At 40.3% G+C, this 26209-nt stretch overlaps 1 protein-coding gene across 4 annotated transcripts; it reads left to right on the top strand.

The window, feature by feature from the left end:
- The first annotated feature begins 958 nt into the window (after nucleotides 1–958).
- On the top strand, nucleotides 959–25241 carry NUDT12 (nudix hydrolase 12). 4 transcript variants are annotated; one of them, XM_048850379.2, is made up of 10 exons: nucleotides 959–1026; nucleotides 1581–1725; nucleotides 4154–4367; nucleotides 9508–10088; nucleotides 11544–11711; nucleotides 17692–17805; nucleotides 20085–20129; nucleotides 20678–20877; nucleotides 21803–21895; nucleotides 25043–25130. In XM_048850379.2, exons 3-9 carry the CDS (start codon nucleotides 4162–4164, stop codon nucleotides 21857–21859), a joined length of 1371 nt encoding a protein of 456 aa, XP_048706336.1. In that variant the 5' UTR covers nucleotides 959–1026; nucleotides 1581–1725; nucleotides 4154–4161; the 3' UTR covers nucleotides 21860–21895; nucleotides 25043–25130. The 4 variants fall into 4 exon arrangements, with proteins under 4 accessions (XP_048706336.1, XP_048706332.2, XP_074984702.1 ...); XM_048850375.2 differs by lacking the exon at nucleotides 21803–21895 and having other exon boundaries at nucleotides 25043–25241; XM_075128601.1 differs by lacking the exons at nucleotides 20085–20129; nucleotides 21803–21895 and having other exon boundaries at nucleotides 25043–25241.
- The last annotated feature ends 968 nt before the right edge of the window (nucleotides 25242–26209 follow it).

Genomic DNA, 26209 nt, shown 5'->3' with positions numbered 1-26209 from the left:
TCATCAGAATAATCCATAGCTCAGTGCTTACAGCACTCCTTTAGGATTCCCACCTATTTTCTTCTCATAAGACACAAGGGAGAATTGACCTGAAGTCTCCCAGGTGAGTGCTCTAACTACTAATCTAAAAGTTATAAGGTGGGCAGCAGCATCACCTCTTCATGCCTCTAGCCATTTTGTGTGGAGCAAGGCAGGCATATAACTCATTCTCACAAAAAATGGCTTAGGTGCCTAAATCATCTGACTTCAATAGAAGGGTTCCCAGTCTGTGGATGGTTAGCAGAGACAAGCACTTCCTGCCAGTCGCAACTTAGGTGCCTAGCTCAATGCAAGAGGAAAGGCTTGTCATGGGCCCCTCTTGCCAGCATCTCCCCTTGGCTAGTTGAGGCAACTCCCAATCTAGCATGCTGGTTTCTGTTAACCCCATTCTTAGTATGGTTGCCAACCCTCCAGGATTGGCCGGCAGTCTCCAGGAATTAAAGATTACGTCATGTGGTTAAATCTCCAGAAATACATCCAAACAAACTTGACAACCCTATTTATTAGGTGCCCAGCTCTCCCCATTCGTTGCATGGGGGGGAGCCAAGGCTCCCAACTGAAGCTTTGCCGCTAACAGGACTGTTCCTCTGACGTTTTTCTGTGCAGACCCAGGCCTCAGTGCCCGGTACCGGCTTGCGCGGGGCAAGGCAGAGCTGAGCCCGGCTTGAGCCAGGCGCTACCCACGCTCGGCCGGCGTGTTCTCGCCAGCTGGCAGGGCGCACGGCAGGGCCTGGCCGGGCGGCACAAACCAGGCTCGGGGCAACCAAGCTTCCACACCCGGGTCCTGCACTCAGAGCTCCGACTGAACAGACCCGGGGCCTGCCGCCCGCGGGCAACTAGGCGCGGGGGGCTCGGCAACGCCCCCTCCGGCCGGCCGGGGCGCAAGCAGCGCCCCGCCGCGCGCGCCGCCGGAAGTGTGGGGGCTTCGGTGCCGCCCGACCGGAAGCGGTTGTTTCTCTTCCGCCTGCGCCCGCCTCCTCCAAAACGGTAACGGCAGCGCGCCGGGGCTTGCCCAGCTCGGGCAGGTCCCCAGCGCCCCCAACCAGCCCCCTCTGCCCTCCCCCAGCCCCCGCCCCCGCCCCGCCTTCCTGTGAGCCGCCGCTGCAGGCCGGGTGCGCCCCCTCCTCGGGCCCCTGTGGGCTCGCAGCCGGTCGGTTACACCCCAGCGGTTGTCAGACCAGAAACTGCCGAAGGGAAACCGGCGGCGGCGGCTGCTGCGGCGCGGGCACGTGGGTTTCCCCTGCCCTGTTGAAAAAGCAGTTGTTAGGCAGCTGCCGCCAGGGAGGTGCGGCTGTCACCTCTCCAGAGCAGCCCTCGCAGGCCCAGGAACAGACTGTCCCCGTGGTTCTCCACCTGCTCTAGCCCCTCCCTGGTGGGAGGAAGCACAAGTCCTGTCTTCCATCTGTAAGAGTAAGGGGGGGTTAGCACCTTCCATTCCCGATTCATTGGCCTGTACAAAGGGCTGGGAAGGTGTGAAAGCGGGAGAAATCTACAGTTTAATAGAAACTGATTTTATAGGATATGTCTATACTACCCGCCAGATCCGCGGCCAGCGATCGATCCAGCGGGGGTGGATTTATCGCATCTAGTCTCGACACGCTCTCCCCTCCACTCCAGCGCTGCAAGAGGCGGAGGCAGAGCTGGGGGGAGTGGCAGCAGTTGACTCAGCGCAGTGAAGACACCTTGGTGAGTAGGTCTAAGTATGTCAACTTCAGCTAAGTTATTCACCTAGCTGAAGTTGCATAACTTAGATTAGTCACCCCACCCACAGTGCAGACCAGGCCATAGAAACGTGCCCAGAAATATTTTTCATAATCTACAGAGGTTGATCATGATACACAATTTTGATTCTGTGCTCTTTCCTGAAAAAGTACATGTATCAATATTTCCATCTTTAATGTTTTTGAAATAAATTTTTTAGACTTAGTAAAAAGTTTATCTCAAGTATATTTTTTCTGGGAGTATTCCTTTTTCTCTCTCTTCATATTGTGTGGCACACTAGCAAAATGAAATTAGTAAGAATCATACTATGTGAAGCGGACAGGACTAGATGACCTTTTGAGGTTCCTTCCAGTTCTAAGATTCTAAGCCTTGGTCCATGGCAGTTTATTTTATTCCATTATACTTCACAATTGGTATCCAGGAGAAAGCATCCTCTGTGGGCTGTCATTGAATTGAGCCTTTTAAAATGGCAATGAACGTATTTCTTAAAAAATATATGTATATACTAGAGACTACACACAATTCTGAACTTTATTATTTTCATTTAACATGTAGAGAATCTAGATTCTTTATTGGTAAATCTGAGGCTGAAACTTTACTTTTTTTCTTGGGACTGTAAAACTATATATATAATAAATGTAGTGCTTGTGAGAGTTGCTAGATTAGCTATTTAGTGCTCTGAAAGTCCAGCATGTTCAGAAGGAGGCAGTGGTTGCGCAAGCTTCCAAACTGACCTGTGAGTGTGCCTTTCTGACAACCTAAATAAAGGGGACCACCTCTGAGAGAAATGGTTCCATTTCCATCACCATCCATGCGTATGTGGGTCCCCAGGCCGCCCCTTACCCCCCCACCCCCCGCCTGCTGCGTGGCTCCTGGAATACCCCCTGCACTCCAACCTGCCCTGCTTCCCCTGCCAGCAGAGCTGTCCACAGCCCTGGCTGCATGGGACAGCCCCTTTGGCCACAACAGACGTTCACAGCCTGATTGGGGGCAGGGGGGGAGTCAAGTCCACAGCCAACTCTCCACCTCCCACCTCAGCTGCTGGGGCTGTGGTGCCAGCAGGGGTGTCACTCCTGGCCTGGGCCTTTCAGTGCTGTGTCTTCTGTCTCAGCTTCCAAGACGGTCAATAAGCATTTGATGGTGTCTGTTATTTGAGCACCAGTGTTTACTTTCAATTTACTGTATCTTCAAGCCTCTCCTAAAGCTAGTTTTCTTTCCTGGAGGAAAATGTGTGAGGAAAGATATTTTGTCATGTGAGTTTTGATATAAAGAAACTTGCTTGGTGACGACAATTTCATTTGAAATTAATGGCCATGCTTGGTCAGACCAGTGGTCCATCTAGATCAGTATCCTGTCTTGTAACAGTGGCCGATGCCAGATGCTTCAGAGGAAATGAGTAGAACAGGGCAATTTATCAAGTGATCCATCCCATGTCATCCAGTGCTAGCTTCTGGCACTTAGAGGCTTAGGGACACCCAGAGCATGAGGTTGCATCCCTGACCATCATAGATAATAGCCACTGATGGATCTATCCTCCTCCTTACTTAATTCTTTTTTGAACCAGTTATACTTTTGGCCTTCACAACCTCCCCTGGCAGTGAGCTCCACAGGTTGACTGGGTTGTATGAAGAAGTACTTTCTTATGTTTCTTTTAAATGTGCTACCTATTAATTTCATTGAGTGACCCTGAGTTCTTGTGTTATGTGAAAGGGTAAATAACACTTCCATATTCACTTTCTCCACACCATTCAGAATTTTATAGACCTCTATCATATCCCGACTTAGTCACCTCTTCTAAAATGAACAGGTCCAGTCGCGTTAATCTCGGTTCAAACGGAAGCTGTTGCATTCCCTCTGATCATTTTTGTTGCTCTTCTGTGTATGTTTTCCAATACTAATATATCTTTTTTGAAACGAGGTAACCAGAACTTATGCAATATTCAAGGTGTGAGCGTACCATGGATTTATATAGTGGCGTTATGATATTTACTCTATTATCTATCCCTTTCCTAATGGTTCTTAACATTCTATTAGCTTTTTTGACTTGCTGCTGCATGTTGAGCAGATGTTTTCAGAGAATTATCCACAATGACTCCAAGATCTCTTTCTTCAGCTGTAACAGCTAATTTGGGCCCCATTATTTTGTATGTTTAGTTTGGAATGTATTTTCCAGTATACATTACTTGACATTAATCAACACTGAATATAATTGATTTTCTTAAGGATTTCACACTACACATGACATTGTTACAATTGTATCATTTTCAAGGTGATCATTGTGGGTGAGTTTTGTTGTTCTACAAGTTATATATTTTTTCTTTATCCTTTTTTAAATAATATAAAATCCAAATTTCAGACATATTTCTGTTTTGTTTGTTTTTTTTTAACATAGCTGAGATAATGACAACCACCGGAAGGAACCCCATGCAGCAAATGATTTCTCAACTGCACAGTTTTGCTGCTACTGGAGACAAGATCAGGTTGACAGCGCTGTGCACTCATTCTCCATCCCTTATCAATGAAGCTGCTGAGAATGGTTGGACAGCCTTGATGTATGCTGCCAGAAATGGACACTTTGAGATTGTGCAGATTCTTCTTGAAACAGGGTAAGAAAGTTAAAGGATCCTTTACTTAGGATCTAATCAGGCCCTTCCTGCCCCTTTGATTAATGTCTCTGAATGACCACTATATACAGATCCTTATGAACATCTTTCCTCTCTGAAGTTACCTTCTGTGTTGGGGTCTCAGTCAGTTCCTCATGCCAGACTGGTGGAATTCTCCTATCTCTTAAGGTTATTTTCATTCTTGAGAGTAGTGGTAACAGGGTAGAGCATGTGCCATGCCCTAAACTGGCCATTGCACACCTCCCCTTGCATGTATAAATTGAATATGTTAACTGGAATATTTAGATTTATTAAATTTATTTTTTTCCTCAAAGCCTTAACTCTAATCCAGCACTGCCCTTTGTATTGTAGTGCAAACAATTTTGTTTCAGTGCTTTTCTTGGCACAGTTGTTGACTAGTACCTCAGTACTTCTGCAGTATTTTCTTTTACTTGTATTTCTTAGTACTCCTAGCACTGTTCTCACTGGCAACTGAGTTAGGACACTACTGTGCTACACGTTTTGTTAGAGGATCTTAATACTACTTGATGCTGAATTTCTTTGTTTTGTCACTTGGCACTTATGTCTCAGTTGGTTCAACTCTTATCTCTGTGCACCACTGCCTTACTTCTAAGTGTGGCTTCTAAGAAGAGAGGAAGAACACATAGTATCTTCATACCATGTCAGCACACCAAACCAATGTCAAAGGCTGACCACCACGTATGTTGTGTTGTCTGCCTTGAAGTCAACCACAGTACTGTTAGATATGGCTAATAAAATTGTGAGCTTTGAAGGAACATAAAGATTGCCTCAAAGCTCTTGTTTAGACATCCCAGGCAAATCCAACACAAAGCTGGACTGGAATGCTATGAAGTATAAAACCCTCAAAACTAAAGCCTGAGTAAGGGATACATTTTTCTAATGTGATTGAGCTGTGCTTTGTGTCAGAGCAGAGGGAAGCAAAGTTGACTTTGTCACCTTTTTGCTCCCCCCATTCCTGGAGTCAGCCATACCTGGTCCAGTCTCTGGCTAAATAAGTCATCTGGTGGCTTCTATAATTTGCACAAAGCTATCCACAGCCCCAAGGGACCATTTTGGCAGCCACAAATTGGCCAAACTCACTGGTGGTCTGTCCACATCTTCTTTTAACTCATTACACCCTCTTTGCCCATCATGGACTGTCAAATGAACCAGTACTGTGACCCTCTCCTACTACTGGATTACCTCAGGCGGTGGGATTATGTGTGCTTTATGATGGGAAACCTTACACCTGCCTTAGAGTTTGGAGGATACCTTCTTTGAGGTAAAAAATGACAGGCAAGATCACGAATACTGAGCGATCTGGATTGATTGATTGATAAGCTGGGGACAAACAATGTGTTTTAATGTAGCCAAATGCAAGATCACATCAAGTCACAAAGAATGCAAATCATATTTACAGGATATGGGACTGTATTCTGCAAAGCAGTGATTCTGAGAAGGACTTAGCGTCTTATGTTAGATAATGAAATGAATATGAGCTCCTAGTGTATTGCTATGGCTAGAGGTACTAATACAGGGGTGGGCAAACTTTTTGGCCCAAGGGCCACATTTGAGTGGGGAAAATTGCATGCAGGGCCATGAAAGTAGGGCTGGGACAAGGGGTTGGGGTGCGGGAGGGGGTGCGGTGTGCAGGAAGGGGCGCAGGGCAGGGGGTTAGGGTGCAGGAGGGGTGCGGGGTGCAGCAGGGGGTTGGAGTGCAGGGTGCAAGAGGGGTTTGGGGTGTGGGCTCCAACCCGGCGCTGCTTACCTGGAGCAGCTCTGGGGTGGCAGTGTGGCGAAGGCAGGTTCCCTGCCTGCCCTGGCCCTGCGCCACTCCCGGAAGCAGATGGCACTGTGGCTCCTGGGGGAGGGGGAGGGCAGAGGGCATGCGCTGCCCTCGCTTGCAGGCACCGCCCCAGCAGCTCCCATTGGCCAGGAATGGGGAACTGCAGCCAATGGGAGCTTCGGGGGGCAGTACCTGCAGGCGAGGGCAGCGCGCGGAGCCCTCTGCCCTCCTGTCCCCCACAGGGGCTGCGGTGCCAGCCTCTTCCGGGAGTGGGGCTGGGCTGGCAATTCTGTGGGCCGGATGCAAAGCTCTGAGGGGCCGGATTTGGCCCGCGGGCTGTAGTTTGCCCACCCCTGGACTAATATGATCCTTGGAGATATAAATGAGGAGTAAGGAGTTGATATTACATCTGTATAAAACATTGGTGAGACCACTACTGGAATTCTGTATCCAGTTTTGTTTCCACAAAAAAAAGATACTGAAAAATTAAAGGGAGTTTTAAGGCTACAAGAATTATTTTAAACATTATACACAAACAAAAACACCTTACACTGAGCCTCAAGGAAGTTCAGTCTAATTATCTTATTAAAGAGAAGGGTAAGAGGCAACTTGATCGCAATCTACAGATGCCTACACAGGCAGAAGATGGGGCTCTTTAATCTAACAGACAAAGACAAAACAAGATCCCATGGTTGGAAGTTTGAAGCTAGAAAAAATAAAACTGGAAATATGGGGCAAATTTATAACAGTGAGACTAATTAACCACTGGAACAGATTACTAAAGGATGTAGCTTAGGGTTGTCAATAGGTGAACTGTGGGCCAAAATCTGGACCGCCAGAGGCTTTTGAATGGTCCCCAAAATCCTTTTATTTACTTATCATTTTTATTATTTTCTCTGGAGTTTAGACCTTAACTATACTTTGACCAAGAAATTTGGACCTCAACAAAAAATAATTGACTACCCCGAATGTATATTCTCAATCATTTGAAGTCTGAATCGAGATTGGATGTCTTTCTAAAAGATGCTTAAATTCAGCCACAAGTTAATGAACTTAAGGCAGGACTCGTGGGATGAAATACTCTGGCTTGTACGTTAGCCTGGATGATCTTAATGGCCCTTTCTGGTCTTAAAGTCTACTAAAAGTATTTTTTCTTCTACTTTTATTTTCATTTTTGTGGGACACATATTTTCATCTTGAATTGACATTTTTCTCTGGAGCTTTGCTTTCCAAGCAGTCAAAGGAGTTTATTGAAATATTCAGAGGGGCAGCATTTGTGCTAAACATGATAAGTAGGGGGCTTACCTCTCACTCTGCCCCATTACCCTTAAGGGTAAAAAACCTTAAGAGTTAGGGAAGTTTTGTCAGTCTCTTGCTAAGGAGCTAAAACTCAGAACTGAGATTCCTGAAAGGTGGAAGCTTCAAGAAAGTAGAATTACAAGATGAAATCATTTTCTTTTACATTTGTTTAAAAAAATATTTCCCAATCCAATCTTTACTATAAATTTTCCACTAATTGTTATAAGCAAGCATCAGTACCAACAGAAAATAGCTCATGGAGAAACACAAAGCAGTAGGAACATACAGGTGAATCTGACCCAATATCTACTATTTTTTTAAAAAAGAAAAGGAGTACTTGTGGCACCTTAGAGACTAACCAATTTATTTGAGCTTATGCTCAAATAAATTGGTTAGTCTCTAAGGTGCCACAAGTACTCCTTTTCTTTTTGCGAATACAGACTAACACGGCTGTTACTCTGAAACCTGCTTTGTTAAAGTAACGTGAGGTGACAATCTGCATTATTTAAGCCTACATATGTTATTTGTAATTTATGGTGATGCTGTTGTCCATAATCCACCGGGCTTTGTATTTACAAAAACAAATGCATTCTTTTCCTGACTTCTTGAGTTCTCAATTTCAGAACCTTCTGTTTACCAAGACTGCTATTTTCAATATAAGAATTCACAGCATGCTGTTGCTCCGTGATTTTAAAATTGTTTTATAAGAAAATATTTTAAACTTGAAGCATTTTACAAAGTGAGGGTCAGATTTTCCCTATTCAAGATGATTCGTAGGGCATGTGCTTAGCTCCCAGTTGAGAAAACTGGTGTTGCATGTCAATGAACAAGTAATTCTAATCGGAAAAGGAAAATTCACAAGTCAAATTGTATGGGAAGATGGAATGGTTTCATATTATTTATGCTTGTAATCTTTTCCTCCTAGTCTGAAACAGATTATATGCTTTGCCCACTACAGCTGCATGAGCTCCCTCTTGCAGCATTGAACATTCGGAGCCAAAGCAAAAAAAGGGCAATGTGGTCCACCTGCCTTAGTTCTTTCCCTTCTGCAGAGGAATCTGTTCTCTCTAGGCATGGAGCAATTTCTGGGTTTTGATCCAAGACTTCCTTAATTTCTGGTGTTGTATTGCATTAAAGTTAATTAGGTATTTATGAATTTTTTCAGTGTCCTACTGTCCTGTGACACGAGTAGGAGTAGAGAAGTTATTTTACCTCTGTATTGGGCATAGATGTGATCACTGCTGGAAATCTGTGTCCAGTTCAAGAAGGTTGTTGATAAATTAGAGAGGGTTCAGAGAAGAGCCACAAGAGTGATTAAAGGATTAGAAAAACCTGTCTTCATAGACTCAGGCAGCTCAATCTGTTTAGATTCACAAAGAGAAAGTGACAAGGTGACTTGATTACTGACTGAGTGCCTACATGCGGAATAAATATTTGATAATGAGCTTTTCAGTCTACCAGAGAAAGTTATAACACGATCCAGTGGCTAGACAAACTCAAACTGGAAACAAGGTGTACATTTTTAACAATGAGGGTAATTAGCTATTGGAACAATTTACCATGGATCATGGTGGATTCTCCATCCTGGCAATTTAAAAATAATATTTGGATGTTTTTCTAAAAGGTATGCTATAGGAATTATTTTGAAGAAGTTCTCTGTCTTAGTCTCTGGTTAGTCTCTAAGATGCCACAAGTACTCCTTTTCTTTTTGCGAATACAGACTAACACGGCTGTTACAGAAAGTCAGACTAAATGATTCATAGTGGTCCCTTCTGGCCTTGGAATCAAAGACTCCAACAGTTGAATTTAGCAGGAGAGAATGAAGGTATTGGGACCATTTAGTCATTTTATGATCACATTTCTAAATGTTCAGTGCTGTGAAAGAGTACGTACATGGCCCCAATTGCCACTACTTTTCTAAAGGCCCCCAAAGCTCTATGGCAGTGTGGATGTATCTCACCGTGAGAATATGCTCCAGCAAGACTCTTACAGAATCACAGTCACTATGGTAACCATCATTTTCTTTTCTGTTTATAGGTGTGACAGGTCCATTGTCAATAAATCAAGCCAGACTGCACTAGACATTGCTAAATTTTGGGGGTATAAGCATATAGCTAATTTACTAGCAAATGTTAAGGGTGGACAGAAGCCTTTTTTCCTGCCAAATGATGCAATAGAGTATGAAAATTATTTTAGCAGGACACTTCTGGATAGAAGGAGTGATAAAAGAACAGATTCTAAATGGTTAAACACAAAACAAAACCATCCAGCCACCGTATACATCCTTTTCTCAAATTTAAACCCATTGGTCACTTTGGGTGGAGGGGAAGATGGTTCCCAGCAGCCTGAAGTCAGGCTTTGCAGGCTGTGCCACAAGGATGTAAAGGAATACATGAGCCAGACTGAAGAAGTCACCTTGATTTTTCTTGGAGTAGAACTTCAGTTGGCTACTCTGAGTGGAGGCGTTCTGAAGGAAGATGAAGAAGATGGACTGGTTGCTTGGTTTGCCCTAAGCATAAATGCTACCTTTGCTGAACAGTTTAAACAGAAGCATGAAGACTGTTATTTTCTTCATCCTCCCATGCCTGCACTGCTGCAGTTGCCTGAAAAAGAAGCTGGTAAGGTGTCCAAAATGTAACTTTTAGCAATTGTCTAATCAGAAAAGAGTGGATGGGAAGTGGGAGCAGGGCCATGGAAGGGCTCCTGTATTGGCTCCTATTTTCCCCTCTCCTTCTGATTAGTTGCATGATCTTCAGCAAATCCTTACCCAATTTGTGTGCCTCCGTGATGCCCATAATAAGCTGTAATAATATGTATCTTCCACATAGAGTTTTGTTGTTTAATTGTTTGAAGTATGTCTTGAGATCCTCACATAAAAGGTACAATGTTTTTTATAGAACGATTGAATTAAAAAAAGAGAGCCAACTAGTACAGGCAAATTCCATTGTTTCCAGGGGTTTTAATTAAAAGTCTATGACCTGATTTTTTCACTAGCTACAACTGGTTTTATAAAAATTTGCATACACAGTTGAAAGATACTAATGTCTGCAAAACCAGGCAATAATATTGTAACTGTATGCAATATCTGTGGGGAACATGTTGTGTTAAGTGTATGAGTGGTTTTTGTAACACTGGCCCAGGGATTTTATTTACCTCTAAGTGGGGATGGTTCCCTACTGCTCCACCAGGAACTAAAAACAATAGGGGGTGATTAAGGTGAATCACTTAATGATAAATACCCCCCAGAGAAGTACTGCCTTCTGGGAAGGCTTTCATATACTGGTTTAGACTGGGTTTTCCAGAAACCAACAGACAAAGAAAGAGCTTTTAATATAAAAAGACTGAGTTTAAATTAACTCAGGACCATCTTTCTGAACCAGCAAACAGGCAGGACCTTCTATCCAAGATGGGCCCCAACCCTTTCAGAAGGATTAGAAAGTCTGGCCTGCTAGGGCCCCATAAGACTGATTGGTGACTCCCTAGTATGTTTAATGTTTTCTTTGTTTTCTCTGTAATGCTTTTACCTTGAGAATAAATGTGCTTGCCTAGAAAAATCTGTTATAATTTGTAGCTGCTAGCTATAAATACACTGTTTATAGCACTTGGAGAGACAGCAAAGCAAAGGCAATGGCCTTTAGGCAGACTGGCTTGCTTGGGATATTGCAGTGTAAGGCAGGTTGCTGTGCAGTCTTAAAACTCCTGGTCAGGAAGGAGAGAGACACGGGACTCCCCCGAGAAGAGGTGCTTGCTAGGCGCTGAAACCTATAATGGGTGCTATCTAGAGACCATGGGAGAGGGAATACAGTTACCCTGAAATTGTTATGTCCTGCACTAGTGTAAATGACTGCACAGAGTTCAGGACAATGCAGCTCTTAAATTAACATAGTTAGGGAAAATAGATAAGGGAATTTGAACAATATGAGATTATCAAGAGGACATTTTAAACGGTGGTTTTAGTTTGATTTTCCTGTTGAATTACGAGAATTTTCTTGTTGTGCTATATATTTTAAAAGATTAGAAGACTTGTAAATTGATTTTATGTGATTCTATCATTTTGGTGCATTCTTTTAAAGGAATAGTAGCCCAGGCTAGATCTCTTCTAGCATGGCATAACCGATACCAATTCTGCCCAACATGTGGCAGTGCAACCAAGATTGAAGAAGGAGGCTACAAGACGACCTGCTTAAAAGAAGATTGTTCCAGTCTTCAAGGTGTTCACAATACATCGTACCCAAGAGTTGGTAAGAATATCATAAAAATAAACAATTGACTGAAGAAAACTGGCTTATATCATAGAATCCATCTAGTCCAATCCCTGCATTGAGGCAGGATTAAGTATTATCTAGACCAGTGGTTCCCAAACTTGTTCCACCGCTCATGCAGGGAAAGCCCCTGGCAGGCCGCGTTGGTTTGTTTACCTGCTGCGTCCACAGGTTTGGCCGATCGCGGCTCCCAGTGGCTGCGGTTTGCTGCTCCAGGCCAATGGGAGCTGCTGGAAGCAGCGCGAGCCGAGGGACATACTGGCCGCTGCTTCCAGCAGCTCCCATTGGCCTGGAGCAACGATCGGCCAAACCTGCGGATGCGGCAGATAAACCGATGCGGCCCGCGAGGGGCTTTCCCTGCACAAGCGGTGGAACAAGTTTGGGAACCACTGATCTAGACTATCCCTTATAGTTGTTTGTCTAACTTTGTTCTTTAAAACCTCCAATGATAGAGATTCCACAAGCTCCTTACGTAATTTGTTCGGTGCTTACCTGCCCTTACAGTTAGGAAATTTTTCCTAATGTCTCATTTAAATCTTCTGTGTTGCAATTTAAACCCATACTTCTTGTCCTGCCCTTAATGGATTAGAAGAACAATTTATCACCTTTCTCTTTATACCATTCTTTTACCTATTTGAGACTTCTTATGTGCCCTCCTCAGTCTTCTCTTCCCCGGATTAAACAAACCCAGCTTTTTCAATCTTGCCTCGTAGGTCGTGGTTTCTACACCTTTAATCATTTTTGGTATTCTTCTGTGGACTTTTTCCAGTTTGTCCACATCTTTCCCAAAGCGTGCTCAGAACCAGACACACTACTCCTGTTGAGGACTTATCTGTTGAGCAGAGGGGAAAAAATTACTTCTAATGTGTTTCTTACAGCACTCCTGCTATACATCACAGAATGATGTTTGCTTTATTTTCAACAGTATTACATTTTTGACTCTCATTTAGTTTGTGATCCACTATAGCCCCCAGATCGTTTTCTGCAGTACTCTTTAGCCAGTCATTTCCCGTTTGGTATTTGTGCAACTGAGTATTCTTTCCTAACAGCAATACTTTGCATTTGTCCTTATTGAATTTCATCTTATTTATTTCAGACCATTTCTTATTCCAGTCCTCGAGCCCCTCCCAGCTTGGTGTCATCCACAAACTTTATAAGTATACTCTCTGTGCCATTATCCAAATCATTTCTGAAAAAATTGACTAGAACCAGATCCAGGACAGATCCCTGCCGGACCCAACACAATATTTCCTTCCAGCTTGATTATGAACCACTGATAACTACTCTCTGAGTACAGTTTTCCAGTCAGTTGTGCGCCCACCTTATAGTAGGTTTGTGTAAGCTATATTTCTCTAGTTTGTTAATGAGAAGGTCAGATGAGACAGTTGTCAGCATGCTTCAGTGGGTCACAGCTGAGAATACCAGGTTCAGGACAAACTGCTGAGAAATAGGGTAGACTAACCCCAAACTGGTGGTTATTCTATTCTTATACCACGCCAGTAACAAAAGTAAACTTCTGTCTCACCACGTTTGTTAACAGGAAGTCAAAGATGCAGTCTCCTTAGGCATTCCAGCCATTGTCTTACCACCCAGACACTGGCCTCTATGATGAATGGTTACTGAAAATCAATTTAATCACATATAGAGTCCTCTATTGCCAATGCTTTAGTAACTAAAATCTAAGGGTTTATTAATAAAAGAAAAAAAGAAGAGAGTTAAAAATGGTTAATAGATCATATACATACAAATAGTTGCAAAGTCCTTTTATTATGTTTGTAGCAGTGAATGGAATAGACTGCTAGTTTGTAAAGTCTCCCTGCTAACTTCCAAAAGATTGGAAAGTCCTCAGTCCATAGTTTAAAATGCTCTGTTTTGTTGTAAGTCCATACTCCAGAGAATCAGGGTAGGAAAGGAAAAATGGAGATACCTCAGGGGTCTTTTACATTCTTTGCCATATGCCTGGAAAGTTACTGGCTCAGAATGGAATCCAGAGTCACATGAGCATATCACATATCCTTACCTGCTTTGATGACTCACATGGGTAGCCATTACCCATATACTTGCTGAGGTATCCTCAGGAAGGCTTATTGTGCGCAATGAGTTTCTTCTGTGGCCCACTGTTAGAGTGAAGTGTCCCTTATGGGCCATCAAGCTTGACTAGTCCACTCACAATGGGCTGGTGAGAGTGAATGTAAGCTACCTTGTTGTTGTTACACCAGGAGCAAACACATTTGAGAAAGAGATACATAGCCAATATTCATAACTTCACATGGATTTAAACAGGATAATCTTATTTAGCAAATCATAACTTCTGCATTGACACCTTAAATGATATACTTTGTACAAGATTTGTTGCAAATGCATAACAGTGGTATATATGGTCATATTCAATCATACAGCATCAGAAAGGTATCAAAAGCCTTACTAAAGTCACGATATATCACATCTATTGCTACCCCCCCCCCCATCCACGAGGCTTGTTACCCTGTCAAAGAAAAATGTTAGGTTGGTTTAACGTGATTTGTTCTTGACAAATCCGTGTTGCCTGTTACTTAGCTGATTATCTTCTAGGTGCTTACAAATTGATTATTTGATTTTTGTTTGCTCCGTTATCTTATTCACATTATATTATTATTCACCACTTACTTCACTGTATTCATGTATCTTAATCCCTTTTAATTCTCCAATCCTCTTCACTCAGTCCCTCCAACTCTTTTTTTTAACTATCTCGCCAGACCTCACTCTGTCAGTTTTATTCAAGATAAAGTAGTCCAAGCTTCTCTACCTTTGAGTTGTGCATGACAAAAAAAAAAGTTTTAATTCAACTTCAGCCTCTTGTGTTTCAATGCAGGGCACTAGAAATCCTATGTTACAACAATGTAAGCAAATTATTAACATAACATTATTAACATTCTCCTCTTCATCCACAAGCATCCAAGCCCTCATCATCCCAGGTCTTGATTATTGCATCCTCCTTCCCTCTGGCTTTGACAAATCCTATCTATCCCCACTTACGTCCAATCCAAATGATGGTGCAACAATCATTTTTCTGGGACATTGTTTTGACCACCGTCACGCATCTCTCTGTGTTCCTCCACTGGCTCCCCTTTCTCCACTGCATCAGTCATAATCTAGTTGTCTTTACTTTTAAGGGCCTTAATGACCTAACCCTGCCCAACCTGTCTTCTGTTAGATGATATAGGGACATTGACTCAAGCCTTCATTCTGCAAAAGATGCCAGTTTTGGTTGTCCCATTTTTTTAAATTTTCCAGCAAGCACCTTCATGCTTTCTCTCATGCTGTCTTTCATCATAAGAAAGGCTTGCCATAGATATCCACAAAGCCACCTCATCATCCTTCTTCAGATCTTTCTAAAAATTCATCTGCCATTTTGTTTACAAAAAAAGTTCTACAGTGCTTAGGCGACTGTTATTGCTGCCAACACTCTTTTTAATGCTTTTGTTTCATGCTATTATTTCCTTGTGCCATCTGTTTGTTTTATCCACCTGTTGTCTGTGGTCTGGTACTTAGATTGTAAACCCTTCAAGGCAGGGGCTGTCTTTGTATTATATACTTGTTCAGTGCCTCATACAAAAGGCCACAGCCTCTAGGTGCTACTCTAATACAGAAAATATTACAGTGTGGCATCACAATGTGCTTACATCTTACAGTCTTAAATAATTTTTAAGACAGTAAAATGATTCTGCAGTTAGTGTGTAAAGGCTTGCCCCAGAAGAACTGCAACAGTTCTAGAAAATCCATGATAAATGGTGACCCTGGCAAGAGATCTCATAGAACTAGAATCTTTTCTTTTGTTATCCATGTAACATCTGCACTTGGAAAGTTGTTTGAGAATTTGTTGTCTTAAGCTTGTGCCAAAATCCAGAATCTAGCGTCTTTTTACTGTAAAGGTTAATTTATAGAATTGTTTTGCTTGGCATTCTGAATGTCGTACATATTGTACAAAAGGTAGTTATTTCATTTTATTGTAAAAAGATATTTAGATCTGTACTGTGAACTAGAATAGGGACAGCTGTGCAATAGAGAGGATACTTACTTCAAAGACTAAAAAAACTATTTTAAGTAGCAAGCTTTTGTAACAAACAGGTAAAATTCAGGGGGGAAATTGCCTGCTCCTGAACCCTTGTCATGTAAAAAGATATGTGCCCATAGGTAACAAATGAGAGAATTCTATCCTTTCTCTCCAGTTACAGAGTTCTGGACTCTTTGCCAGGGAAATATAAAACATTTGAAGTAACATGAATAAATTAAACAAGTAAACAGCTTTTCTACCTATGCCTTGTCATCATATTTTTCCTGTCTTTCCTTCTTAGTCTCTCTCTTTCCCCCTTGGCCCTTTACCGTATGGATAATATATTTTCCACATTTATTTTCTTGAAATCTATGCTTTTTTTAAATCCATTTAAGTTAGTTAAATGGCCCTCATTACCTTAGAATCTAAGCACCTCAGAGTTTTTAAATCCTCACAACACCCTTAAAGGAAGGAAGTACTGTTATCCCTGTTTTGCTGGTAGAGAACTAAGGCACATTGAAGCAAAGTGACTTGCCCAAAATCACACAAGAAGTCTGTGGTAGAGCAGGGACTTGAACTGTAGTCTCCTAAGTTCCTGTCTTAATCACTGGACCATCCTTCCTCTCCTTAGCCTTTCAAAAGCTTGAGTTACTGCATCTTTCCTCTCATTTCATTGTCTCCCCATCTTTTTTCTTGTATCTTCACCCTTTGACCTCTTTTCCTTTCCCCTCACTCTGTAGTATGTCCCTCCCAATCATAGTATGTTGTATGTCTGGCCCTTCTCTCTTGCTTTTTGTCTGTTGCTTCACCTTTTTGTTACTCCTACCTGCTCCACTCGTCTCTTGTCCTCTGTGGACTGTGCAACTTACTAAAATCATTAGTAATTTTTTCTTTACAGTCTACAACACGACACACTAAGAAAAGGAGTAAGATAAAATGAAAGATTGCTGAGCCAGCATTTGATGGTGATACCTTTTTCTAATAAAACTGGCAGCCAGCAGGACTTGAAATTCTGTCATGTGCTCCATGGCAGGTACTTTTTGAATAAGGCACCAATCTTTGAGAAGCATTTGCCTAATGAGTTTGATAAATCAGTCATTCTAACAGAGAGGAAAATACAAGAAGGAGGATCAGTGAGGCAGGGAAGATAAAGCAAGTAGGATGAATACCAAGGCAGAGAGAGAGAAAGGGAAGGCAAAAAGAAAACATAGATTTTAGGATGGTTAAATCAGGGAGAGGCAACCAAGAAGGGAAAGAGATGACTGAAGACTGGTATAGAAAAAGGGGAGAGGCTCAATGTAGATATGATTGATGGAAAGTGGAGAAAATAAAACAGAAAATTAAAAGAAGGAAAAAGACACAAAAAGGAAGAGGAGAGGGAAATGGATAAAATCCAAAGGAGAAAATGAGAACTAGAAACCAAGAGAAGGAAATAAAAGGGTAAAAATGAAAAAACATGACAACATTTAGATCATTATAATAATAATATCTAGCTCTTTTATAGTACTTTTCATTTGGAAATACATCCCACAGATCTGTGACTGAGGAAGAGGTGATGGCTTATCATCCTTGCTGCTGAAATTGTTGCTTTCTGTTGGATGTGTAACTAGGTTAAAGCTGTGGGTATTTCAAGAAATTGCATGCAGTTGCAGGTAATTTATATCCTGGCTCTCAAGCCTGGGCTAGATAAGTACACCTATTAGGCATGTATATTACAAAAATAGGTGAATAGAGATCTCGTTAAAAAACACATCTTGATAATACCTGCATTGAGGCATCTACGGAATTGGAATTTCAAGCTCTTAAATACACTAAATCTGTATTTACACCATGAATATTGAACAAAGGATTATACATGCGTGCAATTTGTTACTATATTTTGAGCCCCAAAAAAGTTTAAATATATTTCTTTCATGTGCATTCCAGATCCTGCAGTGATAATGCAAGTCGTTCATCCAGATGGGAACCAGTGCCTTTTAGGCAGGCAGAAGAGGTTTCCTCCTGGCATGTTTACCTGCCTTGCTGGATTTGTAGAGCCTGGTGAGATTTTTTTTCATGACTTTAATGTCAATTCATTTTATATTTCTATCCCAGCTTACACTTGAAATTGCCTGGAGCTTTTCAAAAGGATTTTCCTGCAAATTGATTTTAAATAGCACTGTACTTTGAAAAGAATGTCAGAAGTTTGGTCTACATTAGGTCAACTAAATGTGTATATTATCTATTAGGTGTGTTTTATAATAAACATTCCACACACCTTACATATTGACAGTTGGGTTTTTTTAAGGAACATGTGTCAACTTGAATATTTTTTAAGGTTAATTTCAAAAAATTCCATTTTATGATAGAGCATCCCATGCCCTAAGTTAAAAAAAAAAATCTTTACGCATCTATATAAGGATTTTTTTCTATTCCCCCTCATGGTATTTATGAGAATACTTTTGGCCAGGAAGAAACTGAAATTGAACTCAGCAGGACTACTCATGCTTAAAATTTAGCATGTGCTTAAGTTTTTGCAGGATCAAGGCGTAAATGACTGTGCAGAGGAAAAGTGAAAGTTCAAAAAGCTTTGTAAAATGCACAAGGTAAAGTGAAGATACTTTTTTCTGCTAGCTGTTTTCAGCAATAATAGTCTCAGGCAGTAACATAATTATAGTGGGTACAAAATTTTCAAACAGAAATGAGATTTTCAGTTTGTTGGCATCCCTTTCAGCTGAAATCTCTTTTCCTTTATTGTCTAGAGAATTTAGTACAAATAAACTGTACTCATTCACTACTATGAGGTTTTGGTACAAATGAACAGCAGGGGAGAAGGAGGGCACTTGGCTGCGCATGTTAAGGACAGAGATTAAGGCTTAATATTGAATTACTTGTTTTTTTGTCACTATCTACAACTATGATTTAAACATAGTTTTTTGTATTGACTTTTCTTTGTTTTGGAAAAAAGGAGTAAAAATTATTTCATGAAACACTTACTCTAATGCATCTTATTCACTAAAGAGACCATAATGCATAGCTAGGTCCAAAAATTATCTGTGTGACTGACTTCTGCTATGTAGTTGAATGAACTGGTTCAGATAAAATAAGAATTGACTCAAATATTATTTTAGAGGTAGAAAAAGGTTGGATTTTTTTTTTCACTTCCTCACTTGTTCCACCTTCCCTTGTATTTTTCATTGTCGTATCTCTTTGCACTTTTTCATTTTGAGTGGACATAAAGTTCTGAAATACAAGGACACCTGTTATCAGAGTATTTCCAGGCTGAATTAAAGACTGTATTATTGGAAATCTCATGAGCCAGCATATTTTCATGCTATCTTCATACCAGTTTTGCTTATCAAAGAGATTTGGCTAGTTTGGATAAACAACCAATGAGCTTCCCAACTCTTCCAGGTTCACCCGTGAGCTATTTATTTACTTGAGAAACCTTATAACAATCAAGTGTTGGAGAACAAACATAAATTATGAAAGAACAGCCTGTTATCTGGCAGCTAAGCGCCTAGTTGGTTGAACTCAACCTTCTGCATTAATGGGCTAGTCTCTTACTAGTCAGAATAGAAAACATAAAAGATGCACAGTATATTAAGATCTGCCTGAGAGAAATTCCAATGACTGCAGATCCAGTTTAAACTTCAGAGAAGGGAATTTTGGAAATATCTGTAGATAAGGCACTATGTTGATGCATGGATTATCTACTTTAAGGAGCCTTTGACCACAGAATTTAAGGAACAGGTTAGGAGTTATCTCATGTAACAGTAATGCCTATGTTGTAATTTAATTCGGCCAGGGAAGATGTCACTTGCATATCTAAAGCAAAGATGGAAGAAAATAATTGGATATTATCCACAAAAGAAAAGTAGCAAGAGGCACTGTCAGGATATAATAGCGCTAGAATTCTGAGTTTCATATTACTGTACCAAGGGGTACTAGTCACCATTCAGTTTGGCAGAAGAATGGTGTATTTCTTTATGCTAGAGATCTTCCAAGATAAAGGTGACATTTATTCATGTTTTAGTCTTACCTGACAGCTCATCCTTTGATGAACAAAGCTTCTTCTTTTATGGGAAATATGTAGGGTACTAGAATCCTAAAGAATGTAGGCCAAGATTTTCAAAAATAAGGGCCAGAAGGTAGGAAAATTAAGGAAAAATGTAACTGACTTCAGCCATTTCCCATGTACAAATAATATATTATAAACTTATCCAGTGCACGTATGCCCACAGTATATAAATATGAATGTTCCTGAGGGTCGAGTTAAAGTTTTCCATTATAATTTGAGTTAGAGGAATTTAGTGTCTGTTTTGTGTTTCTTTATATTGTGAGGTGCAAAGGAGGCTCCTTGAAGAGAGGAAGAATGTGTCAGAGTGGGTAATGTAGGCATCAGTTTGAGTGTATTTGAATAACTACCATCTTTTTACTGTTGATTGTCATACTTCGAAAGGCTTTGTTAATTTTTAAACTGTAACATTCCACACTATTATAGTCCTAGTACAAACCTTAAGTTAAAGTTAACAAAATTATTTACCTGTTATAGTGAGAAAACGATTATTTGTTTCAAAGTTAATTTGAGGTAAAGTGTGTTAAATTTTCTGTACATTTCACATAGCAATTTCAAGGACTAATGGTAGCTTTACATAGGAAATATACATTATGATGCTGGTATTCTGATATTTTTATAGTATTTATTTTATTTTATTTTTATTCATTTTGAAAATGTTGCTTTGGTGCCTGCCTTTCTTTTATTACACTGCTGATTCTCATACTTCAGATCTGTGTGCTACCCTGGGAACTGGATGCCTGTAGATAATTGTTCAAGGCAATTTTAAATCTTTTGAGTCAGTTCAAAGCACAGAATGTAATCCTTGCTTGGAGAATTTTCATCAGATGCTTGTTCTTTGCCCTGTTTGATTAGGGGAAACAATAGAAGATGCTGTTCGAAGAGAAGTAGAGGAGGAGAGTGGAGTCAAAATTGGCCATGTTCAGTATGTCTCTTGTCAACCATGGCCAATGCCCTCCTCCCTAATGATTGGTTGCTTAGCTGTTGCAGTGTCTACAGAAATAAGAGTTGACAAGAATGAAATAGAGGATGCCCGTTGGTTTACTAGAGAACAGGTAAAGTTCAATTTAATTTCTTTCTCTCATTGATTGTTCTGTGACTGTATCGGTTCTGGTATACAATAGGGATGCGCTCTTTTTCAGCAAGTTGAATAGGTGTTTATACGCACCACATCATACAGTGATTACATTGTAATTGTAAATTACACATAGCCAGAGAAAGATAGCTACTCATAAAAGACTGCGTGATGAATGCTCTGCCCACTGCAAGCCCATTTGAAGACATTCTTGCCATTCTTAACTATTCAGTCCTTCTCTTGGGGCAGTATTTATTGTTAGTTATTCTAGTACCTTTCTATTTACTTCCTTGAGTTTTGTTTGGATCTAGATTAGAGAACGGTTAAGTAGCATTCATTTTTGAGCTTTTTCTAAAAAAAAATTTTTTTTTTAGAAATACTTGTACTATTTTTTAAGAGATTAAAAAAGAGGATTTGTTATTTTTTTACATATATTTTTCATACAGTTGTAGGCCCCAGTCATCCAGTTCACTGTGCATGGGCATGCCCTGTGTACTGTGCAGCACACTCCAGGATCAGAGTCTAAATGGGTAAAACTAGAAAACTAATAAAAAACACAATGGATGGAATTTTAAGCATAACTATAAGACAAATTACACAAGGCTTTTTTGTTGTTGTTGCTCAATTCCTTCCCCCACCTTTTCTGTCGGTTAACATTTACATTCTTATATGTACTTTATATACTTCAAACTGCAGTAGGGTCCTTAATGTCTTATATAAGTGAAGCAAATGTGTCTCTATACATTTTGTATAAGTAACAAACAAAAACTACATTCAGCAACAGTGAAGATGGCATCAGGCCATATCCTTCCACCTAAAACCTTAAAAGCATGGAAATAAATTATGGGGAAAGATATGTGCATTCTTTTCCACCTTCATATTGCTTTCACTTCCATCTCTTACAGATCCCTGCACTGTTTTTATTACAGAATTCTTCACTATCTGAAGGAAAGAGGAGTTAGTGTGTAGCATCAGTGCAGCATTTATATACTATGCAGGTGTGCATTTTATTAGCATATTAAAACAGGACTTTTTTGGGGGGGGCTGTATCCTGTATGGTCATGATAGAAATTAAAATAAAGTTTATTGAAAAACACATGTATGCATCCAGTTCAGTCTGAGTAATACAGGAGTACCCCAGTTATCTGAATCACCTACTCATCTGCATTTCAGTTTGAATAATCAGAAGTTTATTATATTGCGATTCTCCTGTCTTTAGACTGTAAATTTCCTTGCTGGTTTCAGTCTTCTGTATGACGTAATTTGTGCAGGAGTGAAGCATGCAGCTCCACTCCCCATGTACTGAAATCCTATGTGAACCTCCATTTTTACAAGGCAACATGCTGTAGTTTAGTGAATAGGCAAGTTAGGGTTATCAGAGTTCAGTAAATTAGAATTGTACGATACATAGGGCCTAAACCTAGCCTACCTGTGCATTACTTTTTTTTGTTTCTCTGTCTAAATTTGTAATGGAAATGGAGAATAATTTATTTTCAGATTTTTCAAAAGGGAGTGTCTAAAATTAGGTTCCTAAACCTGTATGTAGGCACTGAATAAGAGTAGCCTGATTTTCAGAAGTGCTGAGCTCCCACAAATTTTATGAAAGTCAAGGGGAGGTGCAGGTGCTCAGCACCTTTGAAAATCTTTTATTTAGGTCACTTTTATTTAGAAGCCTAACTTCAGGTATCTGTTTGCCAATTCATAGAATCATAGAATCATAGAATATAAGGGTTGGAAGGGACCCCAGAAGGTCATCTAGTCCAACCCCCTGCAGGACCAATTCCCAGTTAAATCATCCCAGCCAGGGCTTTGTCAAGCCTGACCTTAAAAACCTCTAAGGAAGGAGATTCTACCACCTCCCTAGGTAACGCATTCCAGTGTTTCACCACCCTCATAGTGAAAAAGTTTTTCCTAATATCCAATCTAAACCTCCCCCACTGTAACTTGAGACCATTACTCCTCCTTCTGTCATCTGATACCATTGAGAACAGTCTAGAGCCATCCTCTTTGGAACCCCCTTTCAGGTAGTTGAAAACAGCTATCAAATCCCCCCTCATTCTTCTCTTCTGCAGGCTAAACAATCCCAGCTCCCTCAGCCTCTCCTCATAACTCATATGTTCCAGACCCCTAATCATTTTTGTTGCCCTTCGCTGAACTCTCTCCAATTTATCCACATCCTTCTTGAAGTGTGGGGCCCAAAACTGGACACAGTACTCCAGATGAGGCCTCACCAATGTCGAATAGAGGGGAACGATCACGTCCCTCGATCTGCTCGCTATGCCCCTACTTATACATCCCAAAATGCCATTGGCCTTCTTGGCAACAAGGGCACACTGCTGACTCATATTTTATTTTCATAAAGCAGAAAGTAGGATGAACTGGATACTTTAAATACAGTAGAGGTTTCTCAAAAGATGATTGAAAGATTATGGGGCAAATGTAAACTTTCAGTGAAGTTTCACAGCCTTACACCAGTTCTGAATTTGGCTTTACATGTTGTAAGAGATTTGTGTATTATAAATGAAGTTAAAATTTTGGTCACAATTATTTTTAGTAAAAGTAAACAGTGACCTTTTACTAAAAATAATGGGGGGGGGGAGGGCTGACAGCTCCGGGGCCCCCGCCACCCTAGGGCACGGGGCTGAAGCAGAAAATGTCACAGAAGTTTCTGAAAGTCACAGAATCCATGACTTCCATGACAATAGCTTATCCTTAATTATAAAGAGTCTACCAGAAACTAGTTTTAAAATAGTGTAAATATGTTCATAGCATGTAAATCACAATTTTATAAGGTGATGGTCCTATGTGAATGTCTTACTGTAATTGCAAGGTAATGCACATTGGGAGGAGTAATTTTACCTAATGTACACATTTCTGGGTTTTAAATTAAATGTGACCACGTTGTAAAAGACCAAGGCATTGTTGCAGAGAATTCAGTGTAAATATCTTCAGTCCTCATCGGAGGTCAATGCCCCACACTCCAAATGGTAGAAGAAAAAATGAAATAGAAAATAATAATAAAAATATTATAATGCCACTATAGGTATATATCAAAGATGCACCCTCAACTGGACTGTGTTCAAGTTCTGCCATTCCACCAGAAAAAAGATACAACAGAATAGAAAGTGATCCTAAGACAAGCAATGGAAGTGGTTAGAAGAACAAAAAGACTTCCATGTGAGGAAAGATTGAAAAGGATTGTTCAGTTTAAGGAAAATACAAATAAGAGAGGTCACGATAGAGGTATAAATTAATGAATGATATAGAGAAAGTAAATTAGGAGCACCTCTTTACTGTTTTTCATAATACAAAACCAAGGGAGCCATTCATAAAAATAGACAGCAATTTTAAAATTGATAAAAGGAAATGCTTTTAATAAACACACCATATAATCTCTGCAGTTCATTGCCCCGAGGGACCGTTAGGCCAAGATCTTAATAGGGTCACCCATCTTTCCAAGCAGTAGCAAATGTTGGGACTTTGAAAGTCAGTTTCCCATTAAAGAAGAAATCACTGGCGTAGAGTCTGGGTATATTCTTAGAGCAACTTGTTTATTTTAAACAATATGTGCAGGTTTTAAACACAGATGTCATAAACAGCATGTGGGGTAATCCCTTTTTGTAGGGATTTCAGGCAGACACCAAGACCTGCTCTTCAGGAGCAACTCTGCCTCAAGAATTTAATTAGTAAATTCCATTACTGCTTACCACAGCTCCCCAAAAATATGTATCAGAAAAATAAACAACACAACATTTTCTTCCGAAACTGGAAGCTTGTTCACACACAAAGAAAAAGAACTTGTAAGATAATGTAACACCAGGAATCTTGTGATTCCTGCCCTAGCAATCAGCTACACAAAAAGATTAGACATTTATATGGTTAGTGAGAGTGTACACAGTTACTTTAGAATAATAAGCTTGCAGGCTTTAGGACATAATTCACTTGCTACCTGATGGGTTAAAAAGCCTTTCCTCTTGTTTCTTGCACCTTCCTCTGATGCATCTGGTAATGGCCTCAGTCAGAGAAATGATACTGGACTTGGAGAAGACCACTAGATCACTCCTGTATGGAAATTCCTACGTTCATGATAGATTGCATGTGTTTATAAGATTAATTTACCAAAACAAAATCTGTATGTATTGCAGGTCGTGGACGTTCTCATTAAAGGAAACCAGCGTTCTTTCTTTGTGCCACCGCGTCAAGCTATTGCATACCAGTTGATAAAGCACTGGATTGGAATGAATGCTCACCTTTAAATTCAAGGAACTGAGTTCTTTGTGTTAAATTACTGTTTCCAGTGACTGCTAACGTAAATAAATTAAAAATAATTGGTCATTTAGTAAAGTGTGTGACTACAGTAATTTCTGAGTTTCTTAGTCCTTTGACTCCTAAGATATACTTGTACTCAGTGATTCTTTTCAGAAATTTGTTGGAATGGGACAGTGACCCACTGATTACCCCAAACAAAAAAGTCAACATTAAAGTATCATTTTGAAGTTTTTTTATAATCAGGTTATTATTCTGCCCTTCGCTATCACTCCTTTTATTTTCCAGCACTTGTCTGAGCTCTTCTGGATCTACTATTTTTGTTTGAGACATTAGGTTAAAATCAGCCCTGGTGTAAGTTGTGACAACTCCGCTGATTATGCCTGCTGTGACTGAGATTCTTTTCCTCTTTGTTTACCTGCAGTTTAGTTGTTTGTTTTTCCTTTTTCTCTCGTTTCCTCTTTCTTGTTCTATACCTTCCTCACTTTCCCTTTTCCACGCTCCCCCTCACTTTGGCTGTTCGTCACTCCCCCCAGCCCAAGGAACACTTGGCATTAAATTTTAGCAACAATGTTAGCATTTAATTCTAGAAGCTCTATTAGCAACAGGTATCACATGCTGGTAGTACATTCATTAGAAGCTAGGTGTGTAATGCTTTTTATATCTTACGTGATTAGTGTTGCTTATGCTAGAGTTTGAGCCAGCAATCTTATGTGGATCCTGTCAACCCACTAATGTATTGTCCAAAAATTATTTTAAAGACCTTTTGCAATATTGTGTTTGCAACAAATGGGGGTGCTCCATAAGCCTAAATATTAGATACTGTTATAAACAGTCACAGACTTGTTGACTGGTAGACAGCAAACAAGATTGCAGTTGATTGGCTTCTTTGGTCAGTGCAAATTTGTGTAGAGACTTCAGAAGACAAGTAGATTAAACTAAACAAAAAAGACACAAGAATTAGTGACATTTCATCTAAATACAAAATAGTGTTTTCTAAAATTGGAGGCATTAAGGAATGCTGCATATATAAGTAATGTATCATC

This window comes from Caretta caretta, chromosome 5 (assembly GCF_965140235.1).
Source record: "Caretta caretta isolate rCarCar2 chromosome 5, rCarCar1.hap1, whole genome shotgun sequence".
NCBI classification, from domain to species: domain Eukaryota; kingdom Metazoa; phylum Chordata; order Testudines; family Cheloniidae; genus Caretta; species Caretta caretta.
The sequence above is the reverse complement of the archived record's forward strand: the minus strand, read 5'-3'. Positions and strand labels throughout refer to the sequence as shown.

Bases quoted from the DNA above. Each gene is read 5' to 3' on its own strand.
- NUDT12 (XM_048850375.2), top strand. From the start codon at position 4,162: ATGACAACCACCGGAAGGAACCCCATGCAGCAAATGATTTCTCAACTG. The intron at 4,368-9,507 runs GTAAGAAAGTTA...TTCTGTTTATAG, and splicing joins CAGATTCTTCTTGAAACAGG to GTGTGACAGGTCCATTGTCA. The intron at 20,878-25,042 runs GTAAAGTTCAAT...TATGTATTGCAG, and splicing joins GTTGGTTTACTAGAGAACAG to GTCGTGGACGTTCTCATTAA.